Below are 27,058 nucleotides of genomic sequence, written 5' to 3'. Positions count from 1 at the left end.
GCCACTGTTTAAAACAAAGAGCGTATTTCCTTACCTAACCATCTCAACTGGCTGAATCGTCCTAAAAAATGCAAATTGTGCAGTAAATGTGAGAAGTAGAGTTATGCAAAATAAACAACACCTGGTAACAAAGAATATTAGAGAATAAGTAATAAGAGAAAGCCAACAAAAAAAAAAGCCAAGCTAAAATAAAAGAGGTGACGTGGAATTCACCAACACTGTGCAGGTGTCTGTACCAGTTACTCTCTACTCCCTTTACAGAGATTGAATACATCACCATTACAACTTAAGGCATGATTGCTTTTTGAAAAAGCAGACTTCCAAAATAATTCACATATTCAGCACCCTAAAAACGCCTCTCTCTACTCCCTGGTTCTGTGGCGTGCCTGGGGAAACTAGCTCCAATGCAGATGCACATGGCCACTTATATTTAGGTGAGGTGTGTTCTACCCTTTGCAACAGAAAAGCTTTAGTAGGAATACAAAAGTACACAATTAGACCTTAAGTGCATCCACACCTACAAGTTCTCCTTGTGCCTTCTGACACTAAACTGGTGATTTGTATGTTAGGCACATAGACTCCTGGGTTGAGGAGATCCTCACAATCATTTTGTACTTTTAAATTTGGGAATTCAATCTTTAAAAAAGAAAACCCAGCACAGAAGCATCCTTCCGACCTCACACAGAATGTTTTTAGTCTGTTACAAGAAAAGCAAAGAGAAAGCAGAAGAGACAGCAGTAACATCTGCAGGCTGCCTTCCCCCATTGCCTGATGGGATTTGAACCTCTCTATCTAGAAATGAAAAAGTAAAATCTAATCTCCAGCTGCTTTATTGCTGGGCTGGAGGCAAGGTTTTACACTTCTGAAGCACTAATCTGAAGAATACTGTGTGCAGATTCTGAAGTATGGACTCTTCAAGTAAGAGTGGTTTGATTCTGTACAGAATACAAGAATATTCAGTGAACCAAAAATGAATACAGTGTGAACAAAGATCCAGTCATGGCTAAGACCCTCACGTTTGGCTTCTTGCTCCAGCTCACAGGGCTCTTTTCCAAGACTCCAACAGAAATTCTAAGTCTGTCAATAAAAAAATCACTGAGGACCTACATCCTGACAAAGACAGCATCCTGCTGAACAGAAAAAGCTGAGGGTTCAATTCCCCTTGAAGTATGTGATGGCTTTCCATGAAGCCTTAAGAAGAGTTTTAGATGTCAGACTACTGGATGGAGGAAATGGAGTAAAGCAATATTTCAGGTTATATTTCAGATTCCCTTACAGGGAGAAGTTAATACACAAATACTAACATTTGAGGAAATCTGCCCTGTTCTCAGGCTATTTGTCCAGAGTTTCACTAGATACAGAGAACCTGTACTTTTTTCTAAAGAATAAGGATCAGTTGTTTGGACACCATCATGCCAGTGAATGGGCATCAGGCCATCTGGAAATGCAATTGCCTAAATTTTCTTCAGTTAGCTGCAGTGGTAAAACAGCTCATTAAAAATAAAGCAAAATTGAACATGCGCCCTATTTCTGGAATCACCAAGGATGTAGTTCAAAGGTGTGACCTTGCAAGATCGATGAGAAGCACTCTGAACTCAATGTCAATTACTCATGTGTTTAGAGATGTGCATTCTCCTCCACCATATCCAGCAACAGCTTGAACCAGTGCTCTCAACAAGTTTTGATGAGGGAAATCACATTATTCTTTTCGTTTTGCGAGAGGAAGTTTTTGATGGATACTGGCAATGTTCCATAGAGAAAGTGGTTTTGTGGGTTTCGTTTGCTTTGTTGTTGTGTTGTTGATTTTTTTGGTATTTTTGATTGTTTTTTTAAGAGATGATTTTGCAGTGTGTTTTTCTATTTTTAACTCGCAGTAAAAGTAAAAATTGAGAAAATCAAGTTTCTGAGTTACTCATTCTTTCATTTTTAGTGTCAGACAAAAAAAAAAGGTAGAAAGCAAATAACAAATATGAATACGCGGAAAATAAAAAATAAAGAATAATTTATAAACACAGAATTCTCTAATTTCATAATTTTGCACAAGGTGTTGAGCATAGAGAATCACTGTCTTTCCACATTTTCATAAACAACTCCTGTAAAGACATTCATCTTTTAAACGCTTAGCACAAATTCTCCTTCCTTTCAAAGTTTTCCACATACCACTTGATGCATTTTTGTCTTCCTTGGTCCCCCCAGTCCCATTGCTGTGTTCCACTTGACCAAGAGGATCTTAGTGCACACTAGCTGGCAGAAAAATCAGTGTGATTCTCCAAATTGATATTTCCTGGGCCATGAATAGCATGGATTATGAGAGTGCAAACTACAGTCCTTCCCTGGACTGATTTTAACAGCTGTGTAATTACACACTTAAGACTCTAATAAAGCTTCCTCCTTTCAGGGCCAAAAAAAAAAAAAAAAAAGTACTTTGCATTACAAACACCTCCTCACTAAGTCTTGGCTCTTTAATTTGAAAAGATCCAAAACATGACAATATTTCAAACATGATCAGTGCAAACTTTGATGCAGTGACCTTACCGCAGAAGTGAGACGAGCAAGAATCTCAGCATTGGTTTCTGCTGTATCTTCTATTTTTTGATCAGGCCTTAAAAACAAAAATAAGATTATATTATATCTTTCATTCTGTTTCAACATCTTTTGATTCCTGAAAAGCACAGAACTATGTGGCCAGAGGCAGCAATGTAAAAGGGCTTTTGAGATTCCACATCAAAAAGATGACTGCAACGTGACAATAATTAATTGTGTCAGTAACTACAGAGCACACCCTTTGTACCTTGCTGTCAAGAACTTTTGTGATTGGATTGACGTAAATCAATGAGAATTCTTCAGCTCGAAAAACATGATGAAAAACTGAAGAACACAGGACACTCTTAACTCAAAGTTGGTTATCTGAATGCATATTTTGCTCTGCTAAAAACATATGCCTACAGTGCAAGGTTTTCCATTTACCCACCGACCAACTTTGCTCAAGTGTGGAGAAACGCCTTTAATGGAACACCCACTCACAAAGATAAAAGCAGACAGCATCAGAATTACTATGGGGCAAGTGCAGTTGGATACTTATGAAAAAGTGAAAATGAAAAGAAGAAAGATAAGAAGCCATAAATTAGCAAACTAAAGCAACAGCTGAGAACACTGTTAGGTTGCAATGACAGTAACTCACAAAACACAAAGACTTGATGTGTCTGCACAAAAATGGGGCAGTGCACAATGAACCCATTAGAGTCTGTCACAGAACTTGCCCATGTGGAAGAAGCCACACTAACACTAAAACTTCGTCTTTAAAACAGTCTAATTCTCACAAGTAAACTACCTATGAGCCTTTCATAAGGCTTACAGACAACCAGTAGATCATCAACCAAAGATACTAGTACATAGGATTATAACTATTGGAAGAAGAAAAGAGTATCTTTTATTATTGACAGTTTTCAAGAAGCAAGTTGAGCAGATATGCAAAACTGCAGCTGCTGTAATAAACATAAATCACAGGTATTAGCAGTTCCTTCTGCCTTTTGCTAAATTATTTAATTGCTCATATGCCTTGATGTGTTTAGGGAAATTACTGACAAGACGTCTGGAATACACAGCTGGAGAATTTGTGGTTCTTACATTCCATGTCCAAAAATTTCTTTCCCTTATTAAAAAATTGAGGTCAGAAAGCACTGAATGACACATGTATTCATTCTCCAGCAAGAATATTGAAATCAAAACAGTAATTTCGATTAGAAAGCACCATTTGTATCACAACTGCTTTTCCCATTCAAAACGTTATTTAATGTTTTAAATGTTATAAATAGCCCAAATAAATAAATGTTTGCATTTACTGATTTATTCGATCTCTTTCTTCCTAATTTGGAATGAGATGAAAATAGCTGACCACTGTTGATGCCTACATTTCCCTACACTTCAGATCTTCTCTGGTCTCCCAGAATCAGGACAAGATGAGGTTCTTCTAAATGGGAGGCAAAAGACAGCAGCTCTATACAAAGCCACAGATACAGTCCATCAGAAAAGCACATAGCACAGCTATTTCCATCTTGGGCTTGTATCTATTCATCTTTTATTGTAAAATATTCTCAATATTCATTTGCATTTGAGCTACAAATTCTTATGAAAATGTTAACGCACTAAAAATTATAGTCATCTTCCCAAGATCTGAGAGGAAGATTGTAATTTGATAGCCAAGCTAATGAAAAAATAGTAGGACTGGTACTGAGCAGAAGCCACAAAGACCATGGAAACAAGTCTAATGCCTATACTGCCCAGTCTTGGCATACTTGAGCAGAGCAAAATGCAGGGATGCTTACCCCAGATCTGCAGACAGGGAGGTCATATTTGCACAGATACTACTGTGTACCACCTGGAAGCCGCTGCTGACAGAGGAAGCAATACAGTTGCGCCCACGATCCCATGCCTAGACAGTACCTCAAATATCTAATGTTTGGCCACAACTTATGGTGTATGCTAGCTTTACAATCCACCTACCATGCAAATAAAAGACCCAGCAATACCTGAGAGCCATCTCCATTCAGCAAAAGCTTTCCAGGAAGCCCAAAAGGCACTGACTAAATGGATAGCCCATCCCGGATGTCTGCATTAAAACCAATTAAAACCAACAATTACAAAAGTATTGTTGATTTCAAGGCATCCAATGTGTTCTAGAAATGTCCCAGTGGCACTGGGAATTAGGTGTTTTTATAAACATCTTTATTTGCACAGAAGGAAATAGAAGCACATAAAGATTAAATGTCTGATACAATTCCATTGCAGTCATTGGGAAAGAATTCAGGAGGCATTGAATGAGAGCCCAAGTGAATGCTCAAGGCTTCAAGGAAGCCCACAGCACAGCTCTGAATACAGATCTTTTGTTCCCAGATTTAGCCAATATTCACTTCTTTTCTATTCAAGTAGAACTTGGCCATGATTAACACTGTGTGTTTAATGACTCCAAGAGGCCTCGGTATCGGTCCCACGTCAACTGACAAATTCTACAGTTGCTCAATGCTGAGAATACACGCAACAGTATGCTCCTGGGTGAGCAGCTCCATGGTGCTCCTGGGACCCTACAGTGCATCTGGCAACCCAGGCCAGCACAGGACCATTGCTCCCCATCGGCCGTGCAGAGATGGAGCTCATTGCACACCTGGGCACCCTACAAGAAGCTTAGCAATGTCCCCTGGTGCACAAGCAGGTCACTTCATTTCATCAAAAGCAGGGAATATAATTAACACAGTAAGAACGGCTCTCTCCCTGTATACGTAGGGAAAGCCAAACAATACAGACTATGACAAAAAATAACAGAAAAATGAATACAAAAACTTAAGGTTCAAAAAGACAGCACTAATGGTATGAAAAACAACTATACGTGTATTTGTAAGATAAATGCTCACTGAAAGAAAAGCTTTTCAGAATTGCCCTTCTTCATTAAAAGAAATATATCAGTTTATTTAACTTGGTGAGATAACTTTAACACAGATCTCATCACATCTATTCACTTTCAGATTGTGTTTTAGCAGTTTATTATGCACATCAGGCATGGAGAATTTTGAAACTGGAAAATCCACCTTTTCCTTTTAATATCACCTTCCCTAGAGACTGTAACGCTACTTAAAATTCAACTCCTTCAATATGTATTTAAAAAAAAGCACCTCTTCAATCTGACAGGTAAAATCTCCAGAAAATAATTCTTCAGTGACAACATTCCCAAAAGGAATCCAGCTTCGACTAAAATTTGAATAACGTGAGCAGAAAGGAGCTGGAAAGGTACATTAAAGAATAATTGTTCAATTCATATGACAGGGTGCATCCTCCACAAGAAATGCCAGTTACACTGAAATGATGAAAGGGCAAAGCAGGCAGTAAAATAGAGGAACTCTCTGGCCAAGGTCAGCATGCCTGGCACATTTCTAACTTGAACATGAAAAGCCTTGGACTCATTCTCTTACCCAACATCCTTCATGTAACATGTCAGTATGAACTACCTGGTTTGCCTTTTTGAGTCAAAGCCTTTCTACAAGTAGTCATGAACCATGACAAGTGGCCTCATTTGCAGTGATAATGAGGAATTCACAATTCCCACTGAAATAGCCCAGATGTTGAAGGAATAGCCAGAGTGTTTACTACTCAAGTGGCCTGGAAGACAAGAATTTCTGTTTCCAAAACTATTCAAAGGTTTTGTTCCATATGAGTCATCTGCTTAGAAGATCACACTCAGCCCCTGCTTTAGCCAATTTATGGGCTTTGTCCCTTGTCAACACTCACTCAAGCTGACCAAATAAATGCATTTTCAGAGGAAGCCTCAGTCTAGAACTGTCATTTTCTGGTTGGTGAGGGCAGTCAGCAACAGGAGCAGTGATAGAGATTCTACCTTGAGCCATACATAGAACTTACGGAGTTCTTTTGCAACCAGCTCACCACATTTATGACACAGACTGAACGCCTGAATTTCAGAAAATAGGCTTGAGACGTTTCCAGGCACTCTGCACTTCCTGATCTTTTAAATTATTTCTGCTAGATATTTATTTAGAAGAGTGCATTTTTAATGTCTACTACATAGAGAAGGAACGTTTTGTTAGAAAAAGTTTTGTAACTGGCATTAAAGAGGGGAAAAAAAAAATCATTCTACTGCCAAAGTAAGAATTCTCCACAGCATAAGTATCATGATTGAGGCCTCATCACACTAGGGACAATGAAAGAATTTAACCCAGCTCATCTATGATGGCCAGCTACTGCAGCTTTGCCAAGGCATGAGGGGTCATGAGCCTCCAGACCTCTCACTGACGCCTTTTTCAGTATTTTGGCCTCTCACCGTGGCAAAAACAAGTATAGTTTTTTCTAGCTGCTGTAAACAGACAATGTTTAGCAGCTGTTTTAACACAGAAGGTATGTTAGCATTCTGTGGTGAATTCAAGGGCTGCTGAACTTTCCCATTACCCCTCCCTCAAAGGAAGAGAGGGAGAAAATAAGGTGGAAAAGTGCTTGAGGATTGAGATAAGGACAGGGAAATCATTCATCAGTTACCATCAAAGGCAAGACAGACTCAGCACAAGGAGATTAATAAAATTTATTGCCTATTAATAACAGGCTAGAGCAGTGAGAACTAAAAGGAAACCAAAGCCACCTCCCCTGATCCACTCCTTTCTACTTCCTCACCCCAGCAGCACAGGAGAATGGGGAATGGAGGCTGCAGTCAGCCTATAACACCTCATTTCTGCTGCTCCTTCGGAGGTATCCACGGGCTGCAGCTCCTTCAGCCATACCTACTGCTGCACCGTGGATGGAGAAGGCCCCTCCTCGGGCTGCAGGGAACTTCTGCTCTGTGCCTGGAGCACCTCCGGCCCTTCATCTGTACTGCCCCTGGTGGCTGCAAGGCTGTTTCTATCACATTTCTCACTCCATTCTTATAGCAGCAGTGCAGCATTCACCTTTTCTTAAATACGTACAACCAGAGTTGCTCATGGCTGAGCCCCAGACAGCAGCAAGTCCCATTTTTGGAGCAACTGGAACTGGCTCTGAGCTGACATGAGGAATTGCTAGTCTTTGCTCAGAGGCCATCCCTGTGTCTCTTCCACTACCAAATCCATGTAAACCCTATACACATCCATGAGTCAGGTGAAAGATGAGATACAGGACAATAAACTCTTAAATGGAATATACAAGGGATAAAAACATGAGACTACAGAGCTCTCACAATCATCCAACAGCAAACTATAGTCAGGTGACTGAAGCTACCACACTCCTACTCATCCACTCTATCCACCTGATAGCTTACCCTCACACAGGACAAGGGTATCTGTGCTGCTAATCAATCATCTCCACAGCATGCCTGCTGCCAAATTAGTGCCAATACTCCAAATGCAAAAGGAGGCACCTCAAAAAAATAAAGCAACTTGTGTAGGTAGTATAACAAGCTACAGTCAGCAAGCTAATATATAAGAACCACAGTAACTAAACAACACCAAGAGGAGTGCTGTCATTTATCTAGCACCACTGACTTTCTCAGATGCTGCTCATGGTGCAGATCATAGATAAGCCCATCTCTACAAAGCTTCCCAACCCTGAGTAGTAGAAAGCTGGTTCATTTGCATAGTGGTTTGGTGGTAAACAGTGTAATTGACAAGTCAGCTGTTTACAAAACAGTCATCATAAATTCAAAACAGCTGTATATATCTACTTACAGATTGCACATGTCGATCCTGGGAGGAGACAATGGCAGAAGCTGAAGTAGGAGCTTTACAGCATTCTTCCAGCCTCCCTCTTTCTCAAATTCACAGAAAAGGTAGGTACATTCATCCGCTGAGAATTGGTAGAAAGCATAAGTGTCTCGAAAATAGAGTTCTCGGTCCACTGTTAGAAAAAAATAACATTAGATTACCTTTAAACTTATACCACATAAAGATTCCGTGTTTCCAGTTTATGCTGTATTACACCTGGCTTTAATCCTGAATTGCACCACCACACAGGTCAAAAGGATCACAAACAGCATAGAAGCAATCCTGCCTTCTAGCATTAATGTAGTACATTCAAACAGAATCCCAGAATCTCAGCACATAGATCTTCAGGCTCCTGAGATTGAAACATTAAGATTGCTGATTAATCCGTTTTTTAATCCATTTGGAATGAGGAGATATGGCTAGAAGAGAAAAACCTTTCATTTGTCAAATTTCTCAGCCTCAATTTCCATTAGCTGCTAATCTGCTCTTGGTGAGGCACTGGCAAACAAAGTTCAATAACACAGATGAAAAGACTACACCAGGCTAAAAAAAACAATAAAAAATTCTAAGTTAAAAAAAAAAAAAGAGTTCAAATGGTCTCATGATTAATGCCTTCACAGCACATTCAGAAACTCACAGCTTTTAATGGTAATAAGCTAATGCTCAGCCCACCATCATCCCAGCCCCTGCTTAGAACTCAAGGATACCAGTTCTGTAGACGAGGCTCAAGTAGGAAAATGTAGCAATACAAACAGCTGTCATCTTCTCTGGCATATCTGCAATTAAACAGGGCTCAAATGACAGCCTCCACAGCCAAAAGAGGGAGTTTCTTTCTACTCAACACTTGCCAAGGCTGCATTATCAGACATTCTGTCAGTGTAGCTGGAGTAGGATAAAGCTTTTAAGCATATACTGAGGGTCAGCTTATATATGAAGAAGTTGACCACAACACCTCATCCTCTTGCAAGGAGGGAAAGGAAGTGTCTAGCACAGATCCTAGTGCTGAGAATGTACCAAGCTACCCAAGCAGTGCCATCAGCAGTGGAGTCCCTCAGGTTTCCAAAGGCTGGCTACCAGTGCTATTATCACAAACCACATAATATGGACCAGACGTCTAAATTGGGAGGGGAAGGAGAGGCAGGTGGGTAGAACCTGGCACCACAATTGTCTCCAGGAGCTGAATCTTTTCACAACCTGTTGTATTCTAATCTGCGAGAAACAGAGAGAGGAAGGGAAAATTACTGTCAGAGAAGTCATCTGGTGAACTGGTGATCTGCAGTGACAAAACAGCTGCTGTTCTGTGAAAAAAAAACAAAAAGGATGAGGAGAAAAAAAAGAACTAGGCTGGAAGAGACGCACACTGACTGCAACTTGGCAACAGGCAGTTATGTTTGCAAAAGGATAAGTAAGGAACTTGCCTGAAAAGAGAGATTCATCTTTGGTATTTATGAAATGAAAAGTCACAGAGGCAAGCCTACGAAGAAGGTAGTAAAATAAGCAACTAAAATTACTTAAAATTGACCCATCTGCTTTTTTATTCCCCCTTCTCCTTCTCCCATCAAAAAATGTGATTATTACTCTATACAGAAAAAAACACCTCAATAACGTTCCTTAATTAGAAATACCATCACACTGACCTGATAATATAATGCCCATATCCAGAAGCAGCTGCCACACTCCAACCGCAGTAGATCTGCACTTTACAAAAGGGCAGTGCTCCAACAGCCAGTCTACCAGCTCTGATCCAACACAGCTTCTCCTGAAAATAGGACAAAGCATCACCGCAGTATAAAAGGCGATGTTAAAATGCTGTTCTATAATACAGTGCTTTCTTTAAGTTTTATAGAGGTAATCCTCTTGTTCAGCAGAACAAACCCTTTGTCTCAATTACTGCTCTTTGTAGCCCTATTCACTTCAAGGAAAGAAATTATTCTGGCAAGTCTCAACAGAATGCCCCCAGTTATAATGAGGAAATTTGTGTTAGATTGTTAAGTTCCATTACATACCTAAATCATGTGGCAATTTTCACATTATAGAATATTTTTATCCATTTGTGCAAATACAGACAGTCATCTGAAAATGTGTAAGAGCTACATAAGATCCAGATTTTAGCCTCAGGATTTTATTTCCTTTCAGAGCATAGTCATAAGCGATACAGCTACACAATATCTGCATAAGACCTTGAGTATTGCTCTAGGCTGTACTTCATCTTCCACGTTATTGGTAAAATTCTCATTTTAATTCTTTTTTTTTTAATGTATGCCTTTTTCTTAAATACATACAGATGAATGGTGTTATAATAGCAACGTATATTTTAGTATAATTGAAAATAGGAGGAAGCAATTATTCTGTAGTGTAACACAAACTGAAAATCACTTCATTACAGAAATACTTCATAAATTACATGTAAAAATCACAGTGTAAATAAATCAATAAACCCTAGGAATCCAATTAACCTCTTCTATAACATCAGATCAGGGTTGAACCTAGCATTCATTTCAGCAAGTAAAAAAACAGAACTGTGTATGAAACTATAAGCAATTAAATCAATTGACAAGCCAGGCCACTGCTGCTTTCTGACAACTGAAAAAAAGTAACATGAAAAAAACTGTTAAAATACACATTCTTTTTTAACATTTAAATATATATACGTGTAACTTCTTGGTAAAACATACAAGATCTCTACTCAGAATGTAGTCTCTTATCAAATCAAGACATAGACAAATGCAAATAAAACCCATCCAGTTGGATAAAATGAATGACCTCAGGTTACCTGCAAATTCCAGTAAGGTACACCCTGTCTTTAATCAGATCAGAAGCTTGTAGTGTAAAAATATTCCTGAGAGCTCTCCCAGCACAGGAGGAACTTTCTCCATAAATCTGAATGAAAAGAGAAATTGAAAAGTGTGACAAACAGGGATTTATTCCCATTGTAGCAAATTTCGCCGCTGTCTGCTCCCTCCCTCTGAGCAATGCCTTCACTCTGGATAAACGACAAATAAACCATCAAAGTTTCATAGGAAATGCACCCCAACTTCTGCTATACTCAGTCTTAGTAGTCTAAGTAAGTAAGTCTAATAGTCTGCCCCTATGAACTGGTGATATGTTCAGATTAAAATAAGCATTACTCTAGAGAGTTGGTCAGACTATTAGCCATTGAAAAATCACAAACACAATTAGTTATTCCAGATGTATTTGTGTTAAATAATTTAGTACACATTAAAATGCCATTCCTTTGTAGTATTTTTTTCCTTTTGTATAGAAACTTCGAAGTTACAGTGTCAACACTTCCAAGCTACAGGTCAGTTCCCCTTACCCTGACACAAGAATGGATGCAAATTTGGGTTCTCCCATGCCTGATTTTCACTTTACACCTTAAGGCTGCAGATAAGTCTATCAAAGCATGACCTAATTCCATCTTCCATAAAAGCTTGTCTTACCTGTGTTCTTCCTACTACCCCTTACTAACAAATTTAACTTAGGCTTATGTGGTCACATTTCTTCCCGGTCCCAACAAAGCATTGCAGTAACACAAATAAGCAACTTAAAAGAAAATCAATGTCATGGTTTCAATTTTTCAGTTCATACGTTCTAGAATCTTTCTAAGAACATAAAACAACCCTGAGACAGTAAAGTATTGCGAGATGCAAAAATAGAGCTCTCACTCTGAAATACTACAAAACTAAGTTAAGCCACAGAAGTAGCTTAAACGGCTAAGAAGTAAGTGCACACCAGACTTCATGACAATTTTGCAGGAAAATTCAGTAATAGAAACAAACAATTTCTAAAACACACAGATTATATCACATTAAATGGATTTAACAGAAGGCTACATCCACAAGTGTCTTCAAAGCTACGATCATGGGGTTGAAATAAAGCAAAGACATTCCTAATATGTTGTTTTATGAAGTGGAATTGCAAAGAAGCTTGACCAATACCTTGTTTGAAGGGGTTTCCAGGTATGGGTTTGAAATTCTTCTGGACAGTGTCTGTAAGACAGTTTGGTAGAATTTTAGTTTAATTCTTTTTATACAAAGGTATTTTAGCTATTGAAATCTAAATTAGAATTTATCAAATCATCTGAACAGTCTAACAGAAGTTTCAAATTGAGACTTTTCATATTAGGGAAATGGACAGGTAAAGTCACTTCTGTGTTTTTTGCTATATTTATTCTGGATCTGGAAAAGAAAATAAGCAATAAGAAATTCTGTAGAAGAGATCCTACTATTTGGGTCAGAAACAGACAGAAATGACAAGGAAGTTTTTCCAAGACAAACCTAAAAATTGCTAAGTGAAAAGACCATTTTGAAAGCAGCATGTAACAGACCGGGGAAAGTGTAATTACATTTGCCCTAACGTCTCTTCAAACAAACTTTATCAGTTCACTAACAACACCTCAGGATCACAGAAGTTCTCAAGGAAGATCACTGTTCTTTAATTACACTCTTAATTACATGAAAACACTGCCTTATATTAGAATAAACAAGGAATCAAAAGGTGACTAACAGAGAGATAGCACTGCTGTAACACACATCAGCATTATCTCTGCTGTGCCACATGCTGCACCGGTAACAGCATCTCAGAAACAGATGCTCCAGGGTAGGAGGGGATTCAGACAATGACATTAGTAGAAATAATGAAAGATGGACACATTATAAGACGAGATGAAAAAGACTATGACCTTGCAAAGAAGAAATTACAAAAGAGATGCGATTACACAAAATGATGAAACAGCGCAGAGAAAAGACAGAATTTCTGTTCTCTATATAATGTGATACATATAATGCGAGAACATCTCACACAGTGAAATTAGAAAGGTTTCATATTTGAAAATATAGAAAGGAAGTTGACAAGTAACTCTTTAAGAAAATGCACTTGCCAAAACCTTACTGCTGTTCAATAAGGACTGTGGATTTAAAGAGTCGATTTCTGGAAGGTAAATAGGGATAAATACAGGTTATCTCATCCACAGTTGCCACTTTACTTCCATATCTTGCCAGCGTGAAAAGACAAGATACTGCCTACTCTGCTGTTCACTGGCAACTTCGATCTCTCTACAAGACATACAACACAAAAGTAAACACTGCCTAGAAGAAGCCTGGAGCTAGAACAGAGAAATTGTGCAGGTGCACTGGCAGAACAATAGGAGGACTGTGCAGTGCTTGCTCACATTAGCCCAACTTGCAGGTCAGATAATCAATTCCTCACTTTGAGAAGGATCCAATTCACTTGTCGTATACTGTAATCACAAAAAAATCATCCTTCTCACACTGTAAGAATTACAGAATCTATATTTCAGTACCACCACCTGTTTTCTGACCTCATATTTCTGGTAATGTGTTTTTAGAAAAAGAAGGGAAGCAACAAGGAATGACAGCATTATCTAACACTTTTTACAATTCCAAGCCCATCACAAATGTTAGTGTAGTTCCATGCATAAACAGTAGCTCCATACAGAAATACTACAACATAAAAGCTTCATTTACCTTGCCCATATATAACAAATGTGTTGTAAGAGCACAACATTATCTCCAGTCCCACTTAGTCTTCCTAGTAGGCATATCATTAACACCCCAATGCAGCAACAACCTTACATACAAACACTTCAACCGACTTGTGTGAAGTGTTTCATTCAACGAACCTCCCTTATAACTGCAGCATAGCCCAAGTTTAGACATTGATGTGCCCCTTCCCACTCAGTCCCCAGGATGGGGTTAATGCTGGTATCATCAGAAAGCCAGTTCCAGTGAAGCTGGTGGGAGTGTAGGACTTGCCTGATTCCAGGGCGAGCAGCACATGGAACAGCATTTGCCTTTTGGCAGAACAAATTCAGGGGTGGCTTGGCTCCTCAAACTGGCTTATTCCATGAGGGAAATACAGGTACTGGGATGGTTAAGGATAGATATGAAAGCAAAAGGGAATGACAAGAACACAAGACTAGAAGTACTGGGTTGAAATGGGAACCCTGCAGAGCTGTGTTGGCAAGCTCTAGTTCCATGAGGTGAAGTGAGTAAAGTCCTCTACCAGGCTCCCGTTGCTGCCACCCTGCTTGACTCCAGCTCAATAATGAGGTAGGACCAACAAACTCAATAAAAAAAACAGACTGGAAATAAAGTCCAGTGTTAAACTGGCTCTCAAAGGGCTGGGTGAGCTCCAGAGCTAGTATAAGGTTTGACAGGAGAGTCAGTAGAGATGAGGAGAGACAGAGAAGAGCAGCACAACCTCCTTGGCCTGGCACTGAAAGCCTGACCAGTTCAAAGCAAAATCTGCACAGGCACCAATACACAGACACATACCTGCCCAGTGATGCCCCACAGGGCTAATTTCAGGTGAAGCTGGTACACCTGAACTTCAGCAGCTCAAAACAGACAAGGAGCAGAGACAAGGCATACATTTCACATCTTCCAGGGTTTGCTGCCTTAGCCACCAAGGTCTTGCTAAGGCAGCACACCTCAGGGTGACACTAATTGCATGCTGTGAAGCGTAAAGGCATGAGGCTACAAAACTCTGACTTTCAACTCACAGTGAAACATTTTGTTGGGCTACACTTAACTAAGCCCTCACACATAACTGCACACACACAAAGCAAAAAAAGGAGTAGGTTAATCACAGCATCTCTTTTTCTTTAGACTACAGAGAACCAGGACATAAGGAAAATCGAACTCACAGTGCCCACTTTGGCAGATACTCAGCTGTCAGATGATGGCTGGAGCTATGAATTACTTCCAAGGAGTCTCTAAAAGGCCACTCAGGCTGAAAACTAGTAATGCAAAACATGTTTCTAGTTTATCCTTCAAATCACACAGAGCTCTGGTGCCTGACAGAGAGAAGGATTCACAGCTCTGATGGAGGGGAGGAAAAGACAGCATAACAGCTTCTTCTCCAGGTAGCTTGAACCCAGACAAGCTCAGAGCAAAAATAAAGCTTGAGAGAACAAGCTTATGCACGCCAGGTGGGGATCTACATACAGGACGTTTCTGCAAATGTAAGAAAATGGAAATTGCATAGGAGAGCCACAAGTCCCCTCAAAAAATGTAAAGTTGTGTTCTTGAATTGAAGAGAAAAAATGATTTTTCTCATTGATGATGAGGAGAAAGAACCACTCTTCTCTGAAAGTATTTGGTAAATACAAGCTGTTCCTCCCTAGTGATCACCCACTTCTACCACAAACACAAATTCAAAATACATTTGTAAATAACTCCTGGAATGAGCCATAACATGCTTTTAAAGCAAATTCATGTCATCAAGCAAACAACTCATCTCTACTGAAAACCACTTTGGAACGGCCACTGCAGCCCACGCCACAGTTCCAGGCCTGGCTTCTCCCATGCCTCTGTGCCAGTCTGAGGAGGGGCTGTGCCAGGACAAGAGGTGGGTGAGGAGTGGGCATTCCCATTCAGCCTCAGGATGGGAAAGGAGCTGCCCCAGGGTACTGGAAGGGCTCTTCTATGAAACACAAGTGGGGCATATCCCAGCATGGGGACATTAGCTGCAGGTGACAATAGAGGACAGCTGAGACAGAGCCCAGAAGGAGGTTTTGGAACAGCACTGCTAGAATTCAAATCTGTGTACACTACAGATAACACAGTCTGAAACTGGGAAAACTATAAAGGATTTTACTGCAATATTTTAAACTCCTAGAAACGGAGGGAGTGGAGCAATGCTGTTAACAGAATGAGAAGATTCATATAAAGTGACTGGAGATTAATTTAAGAAAAACAAACAGGACACCCTTCTTTCCAGTTCACATGACCAACTCAAACTCTCCAAGCTAGCCTTTTAAAAGCAGAATCTACCCAATGACTGATACTTTCGAGCAAGGTCTGTACCTGGGTTTAAATTAGTACTGCATCAACTGGACAATTACTTTTAAAGTTATTGATGATCTCTTCCATTACTTTAAGACTAATACGCAAAGCTACTGCTGATATTTTAATGGGAGAGCACAATTTGATTTCTGAAAGGTTCAACAACAGATTTACCCACAGTATGCTACACAACACACAAAGTAAGCTAATGAAGGCACTTGGGTCCTCATTTGAAAGAACAAGGATTACATCACTTCGAGATGCTGAGTTAGTTTTTCAATTAGCAGAGCATCAAGTTGGCTCTACTAAAGCAATTCCATCTGTATTTAATAGTAAGTGGTTTACATTCTAACCAAGGGATAAGGATACTATAGAGAGTGTTCTCAGTCATGCTTTCTGGAGATCCATTTAAATTTTCTCCTGGTTTTCAGATCTGGGATTCTGATTTGGCTTCATCCCTACTTCAGATGATGTTGCCTCCAAGTTGCTTGTGCTCACCCTGCCCAAGCTGTTCCAACAACTGCTGATATTTCCGCCACTGCCAGCAGTGCAGTCATAGTAGCATCAGTGATGCTCCATACATCTGCTAGCAATTTAATCTCCATCATGCTCAGAAAGACACAGAGCAACAGTGCTTGGAGCTCCAATTTAAGTGTTTTCCTCCATGGGGATTTAGTACAGTGGCAGCAGCCAGCAACCTGTCTGCACTAGAAGTCACACTGTAACACCACAGAAAAGGCCTTAGAAATAATAGGGAAATAATAACTTCAAATACAAGATTCAGGTGTTGTTTTTTTTTTAAGAGTATCAAGTATCCCTGTGCAGCTAGCAAGAGAAAAGAACTTTGGCACAAATAGGGAAGAATTGTTTGGGTTGGGTTTTTTTGTTTGTTTGTTTTTTGTTTTTGTTTCTGTTTTAAACTAAGATTGTAAAATATTTAAGGAAGGAATAGGGGATTTGTTTTAAATATCAAAGAAACAAGAGCAGGCAGAACCAGAGATCTCCCCCTCCAGCAAATTGCTTAAGCTTCCATTCCAAGTTTTTCAAACAGTTAGTTTCTTAGCTGGCTGTGTTACCAAAATCATGCATGATGCTATGTCAAGAGCTTGCAGTGTACAACCAAACTTCACCTGTTACAACACATTTATATATGTTTGTCCACTGGATTAGAGCTTAGTTTGCAAACATACCCATGACCATTTTCACACTGATAAAAAGCTCTCAGTACATTTTTATGTATAAATTTAAGAAAATAAGTGCTCACAGTTTCAGAGCACTACCACTGCATCCCTAAAGAATTTTGTATAGTACCACATGCATTCCAAATTGGATTATTCGGTATGCTTAAAATTAAATAAATGTTCCAGCACTGTGCTCTACCAGGGCTTATTTCCCCAAATACAAATAGCCTGCAAGAAAATCATCAAATTTTGAAAAGCACGTGGTTCAGCACAGGCTACCTAGTAATGAGACCATCGCAATTCCCCGACAGGAGGATTTCTGCAACTGCTCAGCACCTGAATTCTAAACCGCCTAATGTAGCCACAAGGGAAATCACGCATTCGGATGGATTCCCAAAAAGCATCTAAGTATCCAAGCCTAAAACACACTTTCACAAGTATTCATGCTGGAGAGCTCTCATCTTCCAACCACAAGAGAAAATGTCTGTAAAAGGATCAGAAACGAAGACGAATCCAAATTCACATTCAAATGCAATAAGTTGTTTGGTGCTTTTCTCCTCCACTAATCATTCAAATCTAACAGTGCAGTTGCACAGAAAAAATAATAAAAAAAAATAATAATAAACCACCAGGGGTATTTACTTAATTTCCCTCAGGCTTCTCTCCCACTCCACACAAACGAAAAAGTAATTATTTTTTCTCCTAGATAGATTTCTTTCTCTCATTATGAACCCTGAAAATGATATTGCCCTAATAACGATAGAAATGATAGAAATGACTGAAAACATTACAACTGATGAAAGTCAGTGAGTTTTTGAATTAGATAAAAATTTGCTTGATTTTCTACAAGCAAGCAGCTGAAACAATTAGCAAGTTTCCATTCAACTCCTGATCTGAAAATTAATTCTGGCACAAAGCAAGGCTGCACCTTCCGGGCACACCCTGCCCAGCATACAAGGTGAGCAGGCAGCAATCTCTGCACAAGTAAATACTCATTTATTCCAAGATCTTGGTCATGCCAGGCAAGGAGTGGAGGAAGGGAAAGATAATCAGTGCACAATTTGGGTTACTGCTTGGCCACCCTCAGATTATTGCATTTGACACTGGACACTTCTGTAGGATTTTAAAGCAGAAATAAGATATAAGTGCTGTGTTTAACAGATGAGTTGCTACTGCTGTTTGGCAGTGGCTGCATTTAGGGAGTATTTTCATGAATCCCAATCTGTTTCCATGTGGCAGCAGATTTTTGCTCATGGTTGCTAAGGCGCAGTGAACAGAGTTGGTTCTGCAGCTAGCTGACTTTCAGCACAGCATTCATATGAAATGTAGAATACATCTGACTTCCTGCCAAATAATATTCATAGCAAGCAGCCTTCCCCCACTGCTCCTCTGAAAACCGACCATCAGAATCCATATGGATAATAAAGAACAACCAACAGAACAGCTCCCCACATTAATATTTATTTAAGATTCAATATAAAACTTCTTATAAAGGAAATAACTTTGATCTTAAATTTCAAATACCGGGGAGTAGCAGAAGAAGGTCAGAAAGCTATAACATGAGAAATTTGCATTCAGCAGAGCTTGGAATTTATAGAGTTCCCAGGTGAGACTAAAGAGCTCTTTGGAGACACCCCAACATGTCATTAGGAAAGAAAAACAAGGAGTTTGCTTTCGTCTTTTCTGTATAAAAAGAACTTGCAATGAAGCTGAATGAGTTATTTCACTAAATGGAGGCCTACTAATCACAGCTCATTGTTGCCTCCCCCAAAACAGAAAGGCAACTGAGAAAATGGCTGACTTTTATAAAGGCAAGCAATGTTCTTCAGGTACACACTTATTTCCGAGACAACACACATTAAAGCAATGCGTTTAGAAGCATCTTTATACTTTCCAGGACACACTAAACTAAACACAGCTGAACGTCTTTATGCTTCAAACAAAACTCTTAGTTAATATTGCATAAGACCCTTTAAAACTTTTAAAGCCTCCATATTCTAGCAAGGAGTGTCATTCAATCCATTAAAGGCAGTTTTGTCTGCAATGCCTTTTTCTCTACTCCATAAACTTAAGAATGGGGCAGGAAGGAGAAACAGTGACAGAAGATAGTACAGAAGGATATGTCAGCTGTTCTTTTCCCTCTTGCCCAGTCATAGCATGGGAAAAAAACCTCGGAATAAATCCAGCTTCAGAAAGGATCTACACACCCAGGCCTCTGTATCACTCCAGTGAGTGCCTCAAATGCACTGCGGGATGCTGACTCTGAAACCAGATCAGCCACTCTGAAACAGAGGAGCAGTGGATTGCTGGGAGGGAGCAGCTGGGTTGGACAAGCTTTATAGTCCTTAAAGAAAGGAAATGATCACTCTTCTGCTAATGATGCATTTCCACTACCAGACTAAGGCACAACTGAACAAGGCTGCTGACAAGCTGGTCATGCCTCTCCTACATCTCCAGCTGCTCTTTCTCACCCTTGTCACTCCTCCGCCTTAGGCCATCTCTTGTGTTTGTGAAGCCACACACTCAACCAAACCAAAACACCCACAGCTTAAAACTGGTTTAATGAGAAATGATTGACTTTAACCCAGATTATTCCCTGCTGCTGATGCTAGCAAGATGGGTGAGACAGGCACAGGCTGAAGCAGTGTGATGCAGAGGGAGGCAGGAAAGGACAGCTGAGCTCAGAGGAAGCACTTGTTTATGCCACATTAAACTGTTCAAGGAACTATGGCATGACATATGTCTAATAAATCCTTACTGTCTTTTCTCTGTTAAGGCAAAAAGGAAGTTAACTATACCAACAAAAAATGACCAGACAAAATTCACAGGAGTTAGAGTGCTAATAATGGGGAATGCTGCCTCCCACCCACAAATTCACGAGTACATCAGCTTAAGAAAAACCGAAATCCCATCTCATCTAACTCCACAGACCAACTGCAAACTGAGCAGGCTACAAGCATAGCTTACAACATAGAAAAAGATTTTAAACATGTTTGCTGCTTGCTTTTGTAACAATATTATGGATATTTTAAATTCATATGCTAATAGAATGCTTAGGATTAGAATGGCTTTTCAATACAAAAAGCAGAAATAATCAGAATTTTACTGCTTTTATCATATTTTATTTAATGTGAAAACATGCAGAGCATTTTTAGTTGACTATTTGTGTTCCTCCATTAAGCTAACTAGCTTGCAGTTTCAGCTACACCTTGCTGAAGTTACCAAAAAAGCTTCTGAATGCATTCCACTCTTCCTTGCTGCCAACACATCATGGCCAAGCAGCATATTCCCTTTTTTCAGTACAAAACAGGCACTGTACAGTAAAAAAAAAATAGCCATATTGCTGTATTTATTTTTCTTTAAACGTCAGCACTAAGTTCAGTAGATGTTCTCTTTAATCTATCACCATGTTTCCAACCATCGGCATCTGGTTTGGTTTCAATTTGGAGGGTACCACAAAAGATCAGGTGGGTATTTTCTCAAGATTATTAAAGTATATCTTTAGAAATATTAATTGTTGCATAATATGCTACAATTTAATAACAGATTATTCGGAACTTCCAAAAGAATACACACAATAAATAAACTACGTTCTGAGCTACAGGTTACAACTTCTTTTCATATATATCTAAATGAAGATGTCAACAAAACAGTGAAGAGAGATGAGGAGTGGGAAAACATGGATTGTCTGCATATGCAAAGCTTTTCAAAATCTCTCTGCTGGCACATCTCTTGGGCTGCCAGCCAAATACTTTCTCATGACACTTCCAAAAAAGGAAAAGAAAAAAAAAAAGAAAGAAAGAAATCAGGATAGCACATCAACTTAGCAAAGAAATACTGTGAGGCAGGCAGCGTGACTCACAAGCATTAGCAAAAATAAATGTAGGAAAAACAAGGTGGAGGATGCCATCATTAATATGGCAAAGTGACACCATGGAAGAAAAATAGTATGTAAAGATTGCTCCCCAAAAATATAGCACGGCTTCCACTTTTGCAGAGGTACAATTTCTCTGCGCAGCTCTTATTTTCAATCCAACTACCACAGACAGTATATCATTTAGATACGAGTATCGGATTTGCTCTTTCTTACTTTGTACACTACTCGATTATATGCAAGTCATAAAGTAAAAGTGTCAAATCCATTATATTTTCAAATTAAGCATTAGCAGAAGCAGAGGAGAAGGACAAAGGCTCACCAACATGTATAACTTACTACAAGCATGTTCTGCATACACTTCCCAGCTACTCTCACTGCAACTTGAGCCATGTTTTGCTACTTACTCCATCTGTATAGCACTCCCCTTACCTCATCTTACCTAGTTTAAAGTCCTTTTTACCAGGCCAGCCAACCTGTTGACAAAGATGCATGTACCCTTGTTAGCGAGGAAGACTCTATCCTGTCCAACTGCTTACCTAACATCAGTGTACCCTTAGTACAGCATTTAAATGACACTTGGTCTTGTTGAACATCATCCCATGGCTTAAGCCCAGGGATCCAGCCTGTCCAGATCCCTTTGTAGGGCCTTCCTACCCTCAAGTAGACAGACAGTTCCTCCTAGCTTGGCGTCATCTGCAAACTTGTCCAGGTCATCAATAAAAATACTGAAAAGGAAAGGCTCCAATACCAATCCCTGAGGAACATCACTCATGACCAGAACATATCACCCCATGTGACAGATCTCAGCCACTGACTACGCTGAGGTGACTATAAAAGGACATACCTCTGCTATCAACATTATTGCAGGCAACACTGGTATCAGAGCTTGGCCTTCAGTACCCCATATTTATTAAAAAAATAATGAAACTTTCAGAGCAGATAACCAATTAACCAGGTGATTCATCTCACCCATCACATAGATAGAACTTCTACCACTCCCTCTACAACACGAAGCACTTCGGCAGGCAGCTCGTTTTCTTCTGTACAGACCTATGACCATTCCCACAAATTGCCCTGATGACCCTGCTCCTAGGAGGCTCACCTCTGCTGCACTTGACATGACGAGCAGCTGAAGGGCAAAAATATCTAAAATCACTGCTGCTATTTCAGAAAAACCTGTCCATGGACAGAGGAGTAAGTCTTCAAATACTGGCAAATACTCATCCAATTACTGTGAACAAGCATGACAGAATAAATAGCTGAAAGTGTCCATACAAATTACGTATTATTGAATAAGAAAATCCATTAAAATCTTAATTTATTCAAAAACAGTTTACAAATAAAGAAACAGTTCTATGAATTTCAGTAGTAGCAGCACATTTAATTCATCATGTACATAAAGACAGTTAAAATTCAATGCTTTCATTATGATTTATGAAAACACCTTTCAGTAAATTGCATCAGTTTAGCTTATTATTTGAAAAATGACTATATTTGAGACTTACTTTTTCTGCATGAGCTGCACATCAACATTCTACGAATTACTTTACAAGTGTACAAAGGCATGTTTTAATGTTATTTACTATTTCAGGGAGTTCCACTTTTACCACTGCCTGCATACATCAATCACACAGTAATTTCCCAAACCTTATTTTTTAAGTAGAGTGCAATTATTCCTTTTAGGTACACAATGTGCACTGTGCTTTTGATGAGATACCTGAACAAAATGTTCAAGCTCTTTGTTCCTAGAACAGACTATCTGATTTTGCAGTGTCTAACTATTGGGTTTAGCACTCTGGGGGCATCTCTGTTTCATTCCTGCATCTCTCACTGGTTTGGTACCAATCTTCTGCACAGGAAGGCTAATGACTTCCTGTGGAAGGACAGCACTCTATCAAGCACTTTGAGACTTGATCATAGAATGGCTTGGGTTGAAAGGGACCTCAAAGATCATCCAGTTCCCCCGCCACAAGAAGGGTTGCCAACTACTAGGTCAGGCACTAGATCAGGTTGCTTAGGGCCCCATCCAACCTGGCCTTGGACATCTCAAGTGCTGATGGTCAAGATAGGCTGTGCTGATGGCTTGAATGAAACTGTTAACTTCTGCTTTTCTTACATTTTAGATTTTCAAGGAGTGGGGGCAGCCTCCAAGATATATGAACAAGCTACAATAAATTAAGTTCTTGCAATCTTAATGGTTTGAGAATCTGCAGTCGTGTTGTTTGTATTGGCAGCACTCCACCACATGACCTCGTGGGAACAATATTAATTTCACTGACAGTAGCTCTTGGCAAAAGCCTGTGCCAGCAGGCTATGGACTGAATAGTGGGAGTTCTTAACCACTTCCAGAACAATTTACTTGTTTGTAGAAAAACTACTGAAGTTTAACTATTTTAGATTCATGAGGCAGTAAAGGCTTCACCATGCAAGAAGCTTAAAAAGAATTCAATTCTCAAGAAAAACAAATAAATCAAGAATTGTTCCCCTGAGTCACCCACACAACTTCTAGGAAAAATAGCTCCAAGAATCCCCCACCTGCCCTCAGCAGGTGCAACTCCATTGCAGATTTGCACACTTTCAAACACCCTGCAGAACCTAGCCTTGATAACACCTTGTGCTTGGAAACCTTTGGTCTGGGTGTTGAAGCAGGAACAAATGAAAACTCAAGTGCATTCCATCTCCAAAAGGAGAATTGTTACTACTAAGACGCAGAGAGACTTGAAAAGTAAAGACAGTTTACGTAGTATTTAATCCTGAACATTTAGCATCTAGAGTGGAATAAGAATGCAATAACAACTAGATATAGGATTAGAACTTGAACAGGAGTTTAACATACACGAACATACGCTAAAAGTAGCTTAGATAAATTTAGCATTCAATACACTGAGGTGTTATGAAATCATAGAACTGAATAGATGCAAGACACAGAAGAGTCTTGTAAATTCTTATGCATGGAAAAAAAGCTCATGTGCCAAGTACTTTGTAGACACAAGTTTTACTTGAGTATGATAAGATCATATCCAAATAACATAAATGACTATCTTGTGCAGATTAAGATATTAAGAAATAAACAGATGAGCTCAGCATCCCCACAAAGTCATAAAAGCATTTCAGGTATTTTTAGATGGAGATCTCCTTCATGAATACAAGTGCAAGGACAAAAACAAAAAGACAAAAAAAAAACAAAAAAAAAAACACACTGTCTCAACTTTAGCAAGATTTCTGCCCCAAAGAGGCAGATTTCCCTGCTGGTATTCTTCATCCCTAATTGTAATTATCTGCCTTTCTTCTGACATACTTCTTTATGTTTATGCTTCGTTCATTTAACAGTTGTTTCCACACAATTCATATTAATAAAACACAGAGATCTCTCACATTATACAAACGCTGCTCCAAAAGAAATGCTTCCTATTTCATTTTATTTGCCCATGACATCAGAGGAGGATGTTGGTGGTACGGTAGTAAATGCTGGACCTTCCCACCAATGTTCCGTTACGCATTGTTGTCACACAACAGATGGTAGCAGAGGAAGAATCTGATAACATGGTGTCTGACACATAAGTGCATAAGAAGCAAAGATGTGGAACTGAATTCCTTCACAAAGAAAAAATGGCACCTATTGACACCCACTGATGCTGAACATTCATGGTGACCCATCAGTGGATGCGAGCACAGTGAGGCAATAAGTGGTACATTTCAACAGCAGTGACAACAATGTGAAAGACAATCCACATTTCAGGCATCCACACACAACCATCACACCATGAAAAGAAAAGCATCTCAAACAGGCCATCCATGCACACTGATAGATTATGACCAGGGAACTGTGCATGGAGCAGAGTATCAGCTTCAGTGTGATGGAAATGATGGTGGAATATCACAAAGTTTGAGCCAGGTGAGTCCTCCACAGGAACAGAAAGAACACTGCAAGAGTGTCAGGACCTGTTGAACTAAAATGAGGTAGAAGACGACAGTTTACTGGTTCAAATTATTACTGGTGATGAGACAGGCTGTTACCATTATGAGCTACAGTCAAAACATCAGTTCATAGAGTGGCAGCACGTGAATTTCCAATCAAAGAAGATCAGTTAAAGTGGTGTGCACTTTCTTTTGGGATAGGAAATGAGCAATCCTTCTAGATTTCCCGGAACCCAGACAAACCATCAACTCTGACCACTGCATCATTACGCTGATTGAGCTGAAGGCTCAAACTGCCAGAGAAGGCAACCTTTCTCTTGCAACACCATACCTCCTGGCCCCATACCAATTTGAAGACCAAGTTGCACACTGAAAATCTTGGCTGGACTTCCTACTACATCCACTGTGTATTCCAGATTTGGTGCTGATTTCTATCTGCTCAGGACAATGAGTGACAGGCTGTGTGGGCAACATTTTCCTTGCAACAACGCCATTTTAGCAGCTGTGAAAGATTGAGTCTCTTCTACTGGTGCAGATTTTTTATTTTAAAACAAGAGCAGCACATAGGCTTTCTTGGTCATCACTGGTGAAAATATATAGCTAACAGTGATGACTTAAAAAAACAGTTTCTTATAGCTGAGAATTTGCTCTATCAAACAGTGCTACTGAGCTCTTTGTATATGCTGTAGTTTCCATGGAAATAAATAGGAGGCTCTACTTTCAGAGTGATGTACTTATTTGTTATGTTATTATGAATTTATTCACCGTAATGCATAACTAAGTCTCAAAATAAAAGTCTTGCTGTAGACTCTCTCTGTGTGAGAGCTAGTGGTTTCTTTATCACCTGACCTTTTCTAGCTGGTAACAGGGATTCAGCACCATAAAGATTTTCCCTTTCATTGTGCACTTTTGAAGGGCAAGACCTCACTCCAGCAAGAGCCATTTGAAAATATAAGGGTTATATACCTTATGAGGGTTCTCCAGGAAAGCACTGTAAGAGTTCACTGCATTCGTACCATTTACCTTCTGCACAGCATGGACCAGATCAGATGAGGCCTGTACACATGATCCTGCACCTCAGATTAGGCTTACAGAACGTAGGTGTTCAACTCAGATGAAAAAGTCACAACATTTGATAAGCTACACTTTTGAAATTAATGCCTTCTGTAATGAAGCCCCACTCAAAGGAAAAGGAAATATTCAACTTCACTGTGCTAAACCTGCCCAGGACACAATATATATAAATTATTTCAAAAGGCCTAACTCTAAAATAAGTAAATAATTTAGATTTTCCTTCAACTGGTCTCACAACAGTCTCTTTTTCCACATCAGGTTATTAAACCTAATGTTTCCCTAGCTCCTGCAACAACTCTGGCAAAATAAGACCTGTTGCGAGCAGAATTTCTCTTCATTTCATTTGTTTATATTTATTAGGAATCCTTTAAACATACTTAAAGGCATCATAGTTTTTCCTTTACAAGAAAAATTCTGTTTCTTAATGAGGAAAAAAAAAACAGTTTGAAAGTCAGTGGATTAGAAGATTTTTCTATTTTTAAATCTGATTAAAAGATCTGAATTAATTAACCTTTAACTGCATTTGCAACTATTATCTGGTTCTGCATCCCAGCAGAAGTTCCACCATATGATGAATATGTCCTAGTCAATCTTATTTCCCACATTCTAATGCATATGAAAGAAAAAAAAAAGTGCTACAGTCTAAATTAGCATTAAAAGAACATGTATGTAGTGAGGAAAAAAGTCCAGGATAAGATATCGATGAGGGAATCTGAGGTGAATTGCACTTCATGAGTTTGAACATATGTACTGGCATCAGATGTGTCTTGACACAGGCTGCACGTCCTATAATTTCAACACAATCTCACTGTACCAGGTGCTGCAAAGAAGATTGCTTCTGTGGAAGAACTGTTTGGGAGTTACTCATCAGACATCACTCAGATACGGGGATAATTCAGAAAATGTATCAGAAGATCACAGTAAGAATTTAACTGTAGCTGGCATAGTCCAACAGAACTTTATTAAGCA

General features: G+C 39.3%; 1 protein-coding gene across 4 annotated transcripts in view; it reads right to left on the bottom strand.

Moving 5' to 3' along the window:
- The window catches only part of RAPGEF5 (Rap guanine nucleotide exchange factor 5), a 148,482-nt gene that overhangs the window by 106,466 nt on the left and 14,958 nt on the right, over nt 1-27,058 (bottom strand). For all 4 annotated transcript variants that reach the window (XM_065753506.1, XM_065753507.1, XM_065753509.1 and 1 more), the window contains exons 2-6: nt 12,170-12,220; nt 11,005-11,111; nt 9,869-9,990; nt 8,196-8,364; nt 2,536-2,602 (exon numbers count right to left, since the gene is read on the bottom strand). In XM_065753506.1, coding sequence (XP_065609578.1) covers nt 2,536-2,602; nt 8,196-8,364; nt 9,869-9,990; nt 11,005-11,111; nt 12,170-12,220 — 516 coding nt within the window. The remainder of the gene's footprint in view (nt 1-2,535; nt 2,603-8,195; nt 8,365-9,868; nt 9,991-11,004; nt 11,112-12,169; nt 12,221-27,058) is intronic.

The sequence above is a fragment of the Cyrtonyx montezumae genome, unplaced genomic scaffold (genome assembly GCF_038088225.1).
Source record: "Cyrtonyx montezumae isolate F1298 unplaced genomic scaffold, pur_monq_1.0 scaffold_8, whole genome shotgun sequence".
Taxonomy (NCBI): domain Eukaryota; kingdom Metazoa; phylum Chordata; class Aves; order Galliformes; family Odontophoridae; genus Cyrtonyx; species Cyrtonyx montezumae.
Note: the sequence above shows the minus strand (reverse complement) of the source record. Positions and strands in the feature narration are given on the sequence as shown.